This window comes from Mustela putorius, unplaced genomic scaffold (genome assembly GCF_011764305.1).
Source record: "Mustela putorius furo isolate JIRA1106 unplaced genomic scaffold, ASM1176430v1.1 tig00000346_pilon_pilon_pilon, whole genome shotgun sequence".
Classification (NCBI taxonomy): domain Eukaryota; kingdom Metazoa; phylum Chordata; class Mammalia; order Carnivora; family Mustelidae; genus Mustela; species Mustela putorius.
Window position 1 is genome coordinate 89,817 of NW_025421357.1, and position 6,200 is coordinate 96,016.

At 40.5% G+C, this 6,200-nt stretch overlaps 1 protein-coding gene across 1 annotated transcript; it reads right to left on the reverse strand.

The window, feature by feature from the left end:
• Positions 1–416: 416 nt before the first annotated feature.
• On the reverse strand, positions 417–5,752 carry LOC123391851 (lysozyme g-like protein 1). Its single transcript, XM_045079356.1, has 5 exons — positions 5,710–5,752; positions 3,617–3,721; positions 2,499–2,692; positions 883–1,015; positions 417–687 (listed from the first exon to the last, which is right to left on the reverse strand). The coding sequence occupies exons 1-5, from the start codon at positions 5,750–5,752 to the stop codon at positions 569–571; spliced, it is 594 nt and encodes a 197-aa protein (XP_044935291.1). The 3' UTR covers positions 417–568.
• Positions 5,753–6,200: the final 448 nt, after the last annotated feature.

Below are 6,200 nucleotides of genomic sequence, written 5' to 3' on the forward strand. Positions count from 1 at the left end.
CCCCTTCCCTCACTTTCTCTTTTAGCTCACTCTCTGTCTCAAATGAATAAATACAATCTTAAAAAAAAGTTTTTAATTAAAATTTGCAACTATGATTTTTATCAAAGAAATCAGTGATGGAGTTTGCCAGATAAAATATCAGGTACCCAGATAATTTAAATTTCAGATAAACTGTGAATAATTTTTTAGGATAAATGTGTTCTAAATATTGCATTGGTACTTACACAAAAAAATCATTCTTTACCTGGAATACAAATTTAACTGGGCTTCCTGTATTTTTATTTGCTAAATCTGGCAATGCCAGTCAATGAGGAAGAGGATTCATTTCGTGGAAATCCACATTGCAGCTAACTTCCATGGGAGTAACTTTAATTAGAGACACAGTCCTTCATTTACACACTCACCACACCACAAAATGCAGACAATTCCTCCTTTAATGTGCTTCATGTTATTTTGATGAACTTCAGGTCAAATTCAGATTCACAGGTACAAGCCCCATTGGCTAGTTTTATCTGTGTAACAGCTGAGGTCTTCTATGTGATAATGACCTTGGATTTGCTCTGAAACATTAGAAGCCATGTCTCTTGAAGTATTTGGCTCGGGCAAGGACATCATTGCAGAAATCACAGCTCAGGTCCTGGCTGCTTCTGATGTACTCAGGAGCTCCAGCATAAGCACAGAGTCCACCTGGAATTTTGTGAGATCGGTTAATGCTGACCTTGTAGCCCCTCATCGCTCCAAGGTCTCAGTGGTTAACTTAGATTCTCTTTCCTAATTGGTCATCAGAAGGCAACTGAGGTTTGGGGGAATCTTGTGCAAGGTCTTATATTTGTTCTGATTAATTCCATGCTGTGAAATCACCAAGTCCTGTGTTACACTTACCTCTTAGATACTGATCAGAGTTCCAGGTTGGAAACCTCCTCTGGATTTCTTTGATCCTAACAGTTAAGACCTCGGTTATTTGAGAAACCCGGGACTCGCTGATCCAGGATGTTGGAGCATAAAGACCAGGGTCCTAGAGGGAGAGAGGCAGAGGAAAAATGATGTAAGCCATGTGGGAGGGTGACAGGACTTAATGGGACCAGTACTGCATTCTCATTTCCCTCCTTTTTTCTCTCCTTCTCCTTTAGCTAAACTAATGCCACCTCTAATCTCCCTGCAGATAAACAGTAAAGCTACAAGGTTTGGGCAAAGGAAGGATGAGCAGACATTTCACAGCTGCTTCATTATAATGGTGAGCGGAAGAGTTGGAAGTCAAAGGTGATAGAAGTAGTGGACATACCAGTCTGATGACCTCTTTCAATGCTGCAAGCACAAGCCTTCCAAATAGGTCAGAAAGGGGGTTTTCTATCTGTACTTGTAATTCTCCTTCCAGATCTTCTGAATGTCTAAAAGTGCTTCTAATTTTTCTTATACAACTTTGTTTCAACATATTTAGAAGAAATGTCTGACTCTGGAGAATTCTTTCAACTTCAAAGTAGATGGAGGCATCATTTTCCCAAAAACAAGATTTTACAAAGAAGGCAGAGTGCTAAGTGATGCTGACCCTAACATCGCCTAAGTTGCTCTTGGTCCTGGTTCGGCATTTTCCAGCTGCCATGTGACTTTGCAGGAACGACCCTCTCCTTGTAAGTAAGTGGTTACTTCCTCACTTGGAAATGATGGATTGCATGCCTTCCCTCATCCCATCCTCATCCGATTATTGGATGCGGCCCCAAGTAAAAAAGATAGAGTATTTGAAAGTACTTTTAAATTGGCAAGTGTCATTCCACTTTAAACTGGGAAGCCAGTTTAAAGATCACTGAGGAATATATTTTCCTAAAAGCTTAAGAAATGACTGTACTACATAAAGGCTTCTCAACTGCTGCAACAATGATGTGAAATGCAATAGAAAAAATCACTGTGCCACTGTCTCCTTGCTATCACCGATTCCCCCAGTACACAGTTAATTCAACTGTGGGGTTAATGCCCAGTTCCTTGGGAGATTTTCTGGGACAAGTGAAACCAGGCAGAATTTGTGCAAAAATAAAGCTGGATCTTCAGAACTCAGGATTGAAGACAGGAGGAAGAAGGAGAAGACAAAGGAAGGAAGAAGACAAAGGAGAATGAATTCAGTATTTGCTAAAAATCTGCCGGATACTAAACATGTTTTCATAACATTCCATTGAGTCTTCATTAACAGTTCCAGGAGGCTGGTGTTTCATAGGTGAGGAAATTGAATCCTAGGGAGATTAAATGAGGTCACATGGTAGCAAAATAACAGAGCAAGTATTCAAGATAGGGTACCATGGATAAGATCCTGGAAACACAGCACAGTTGATTCTGAAAAGAAACCATGGCTCACGAAGCCATGATGTTGCTACTGGTATGGAGTACCTTTCACTCTGTATCCCATGGCACTGTGCTCCAGAGTGTCAACAACAACAAATGTGAAGATGTCCCCTTAGCATTGCACCATGCAGCACGACGGCCATATGCCATAACTGACAGGGGTTTACCTGCACAGCCCCGATGCCATCGCCCATGTTGCCCACATTGGTTATAACGTTGCCGCCATGAGACTCCCTGGACAAGACACCAGCAATCACTGCAGGATCCACACAGTACTTTTGGCCAGCAATACGAATCACAGGCTGGTATCTCAAGAGGTATGGCATGTCTATTTCAGCCAGCCTTTCAGAAGCACGAACTCCTAATGCAAACACAGAAGGAAGGATGTGGCTGTGTGACTTATGCTGACGTGGGAGCTCAAGAGAAGAGAAATCACACTGCAGGTATCTGGGTAGTGGTCTAGGACCAAGAAGTCCTTGCCTCAGTCTGAAATCCCTTGAGGCCATTCCTAGACCTGAGACTATGATTCTCCTCCTTTAAGCTTGAGTTGGCATCCACACAGGCAATGTTCTTTATGACTGCCAGTGCCCCTTGCTGGTCTCTCAGAGGCTGCTCTGGCCCATGCAGGACAATTCCCTGGGCACAAGCACACTGACTCCATCCTAAGCACCCCAAAGAGAGTTACCCAGTAAAAAGTACTTGTCCATTAGCTACAATGAGCACCATATATAAAAGAGAGATTCTTCCAACGCCTTCAAGAAGTTGTTGGAGAGTTTCCCTGACAGATTTGCTCACTCTTGCCCACCTTTCCACCCTAAAATGACACTCAGAAATTGCATGAGCTTAAATCTTCATAAAATAACAAGGGTACTGGGCAAAATGAAAACCAATGCTAATTTACCTGGCTAGCCCACTCACCTTGTAAGCATTTTTTTTGGTTTCAAAATACTCTCATCCACATTCTATCAACCTGAGTTTACAACAAAATTGTAAAGTGAGTATTTTTAACCCCTTTCTGTGGAGGCAGAGGAGAACTAAGTGACTTGTTGAAGAACCAGAGCCCACACTCAGACAAGTTCTTTGGATTCGATGTTTAGTGCTCTTCCTGCCACTTGGTAGTGTAGGGTTGTGGGAAATAGTGGGAAATGAAGGAGAAAGAGAGGGACACATGGGTGTGAGATATCAAGGGAAGGGGCAAAATCCTGTTAAAGCCACCCTTGCCAAAAGGAGGCATCTTCTGAGAGAAAGAAGAGGAGGGGAGGTGGACAATGAGATTATAACCTACCACAGTAGTTCAGGCCATGACGCTTTCCAATCCTGCAAGAAGCCCCAGGGGTCTCAAAGTTTCGGATATTTCCATAGCATCCCCAGTTGCTGCTTTCAGATAAATCTACAAATTGAGAAATTTTCGGCCTAAGGCATTGAACGGCTTTGATCATCTTCTGTCCACAAATGAAATGCCATTAATAAAAAGAATTTTACCAAAATCAGTAACAACAAGAAGTTCACTCTGAACTGAAACATTTTGAAATTTACAGTACAGTGACTAGGAAATTATCATAGAAACTTCCTCAATACTAAGTTGTCACCTCCTATCCTACAGGCATGAGCAACTGTTGTAGCAGCTATATTCCTCGCAAAAAGCCCTGAACTATCCAGTGCTGTTGAGTTGGTGTCTTGGAATCAAACCAGAGGATCTGTTCCCTGTAAGTAGTCTTCATCCTATATCTTAGGTAAACCCTCAGTACTTCTTCTCCTTCAAATATTCCTGTCTGGCTGGTCTGGTGAGATATTTATCGTTGCTCTAGAGAAACATGTACAAAGCCTGGTCTTCCCCGGGGTCTCAAACCAGACCCAAAGTAAAGGCACAGGGACTTGGAGCTGGCTTTCCCTGGATGTGTGTTCTTCTAGATGGGGGTGCCTAAGACAGCAAAGAGGGGAGGACATCTAAGGGAGCACAGGACCAGGTCTCCACAGGGGGCTCCCTCTTTCCACTTCTTCCTTTTCAGTCTTTGCCTTTCCATCTCTCTCTCTCTCTACCTGCTGCTATCCTTCCAGGGAGGAGAGATTTTTCACAAAGGCCACTGAAAAAAGGACATTTCCTAGTATTCATAATTCAAACTAGAAGTACACATGAGAGTAATGAACAGTAATGAGATACCTACAGGGGGGCAGGAAGGTGCCCATTGAGAAAATCATCTCACTGTGATAAACCTGTAAGGACTCCTCATTAGATTACTCTTTTTTATTTGCTTTATTCTTTGCTCATATCATCAGATCTTAATGGTTTGCAAGTCTTTGGCAACAAATCCATTGCACATCATCATGTGTGTATTGTATGTTCATGTAAATGCCTCTTAAGTTTCTATTTTCTTATTAAGAGCTTCTTGGAGTTGACATCTGAAGATATTAATATTTTGGAGTAAATGCTTCTACTTCACAAACTTTTGATAAGAAATCTGAAAGAAATGTGGAGATTGAATGATCTGGTCTTTTAAAAGTGTACCAAAAATTAAACAACCCAATGTGTTCTTTCATATTTTTTAATTTGTTTGTCTTTATAACTGGTGACAAATACCCTTAATATTGTAATGGATTGTGTCATTCATTGCTCTCTGCCCCATAGCCACTCCATAGTCACATTAGATACTCCTTGAAGTTCCATATTCCCAGAATATATTTTAGAAATTTAAAAATACTTGTCAAATAAATGGATCACTCAATGAATGAATGAATGTAAGACCCCATCAGAGAAATCATCAGAATTTAGAGCCAGGAAAAAGTTTGCTTCTCCAGAGGAACTATGCTTCTTCCTTTTTTTCTTTCTTTCTTTTTTTTTTTTTTTTTTAAATCAAAAGACATGTACTTTTCCATTTTGGTTTGCAAGGAACCTTAAGACCAAATCTGAAATGCAAGCATAGCAATTATGTCAGCTTCAGTGGTTAGCTTAGTCACATGTCCTCGATCCCCTTTGTGATAGTTTACTATTTGAAATTACATTAGTCTTATTATTGTGAACCATCTCAATCCTCTTATGGAAATACGTGGTCTATGAATAATTTCAGTAACTACTTTTGGTGAGATGGTTTTTATAGAGGGACAATGAGTACTTAACAATGATGTATATTTAAAGTCTAGTCTCCAGCAATGCTGATTTAAACCTACTCCACATTCTGGAGAGCCCCCTCCTTTTGCAGGGCACCTGGAAAGAGGCCATTCATCAGTGGCTGTTAGTAAGTCCAGTATTTATCGGACAACTTAAAAGAAAAACAACATTTTCAGCACAGTTGCAAGTTGCAAGTATCAGAAATACCATTCTGTTCCTATGCTTATCCTTCCCATCTCCCAGGTCAAATGGGAAACATTAAATACACTCACCAGTAAGGGCAAGAAGACCCAGAAGTAGCCACAGCACAGACATTTTGATGAGCTGGCTCTACAGGTCCTAAAATGATTTTATAATAGAAATTAGTTCAAAGATGTGATAACATCCATTATCATCAGAACAATATGTAATGTTTCTATGGAAAGAGGTAAAAAAAGAAAAGGAAAGAATAAGTTTCTCCATGTCTGAACTAAGAAAAGTAATGATCTGAATCATAATGAAAAAAGCAAAAGTAAGACTTGTGCTCCATCCATCCTTTGAATTAACTTAAATATGACGAGACTCCTGCTTGGCTCACAGAGACTCACCAGACCATTGAGCTACCAGAGAGAATTATTTCAGAAAGCCAAGATACTTTGATTCCCAACACTGAGAAACATAGTGACTTGAGTCCAGATCCTGAAAAGCAATTTTTTGGTGCATGTGCCTTATCTCAGTAGTAGAATTTTCCTTATCAAAAGATAATGTGAAAAGGAGAATTTTA

What these genes read in the sequence shown, in the direction of transcription:
- LOC123391851 (XM_045079356.1), bottom strand. Translation starts at nt 5,752, where the DNA reads ATGTCTGTGCTGTGGCTACTTCTGGGTCTTCTTGCCCTTACTG. An exon ending in TCATGGCCTGAACTACTGTG is followed by an intron (nt 2,693 to 3,616) that starts GTAGGTTATAAT and finishes TGTTTGCATTAG; the next exon opens with GAGTTCGTGCTTCTGAAAGG. An exon ending in CTCTGATCAGTATCTAAGAG is followed by an intron (nt 688 to 882) that starts GTAAGTGTAACA and finishes ACAAAATTCCAG; the next exon opens with GTGGACTCTGTGCTTATGCT.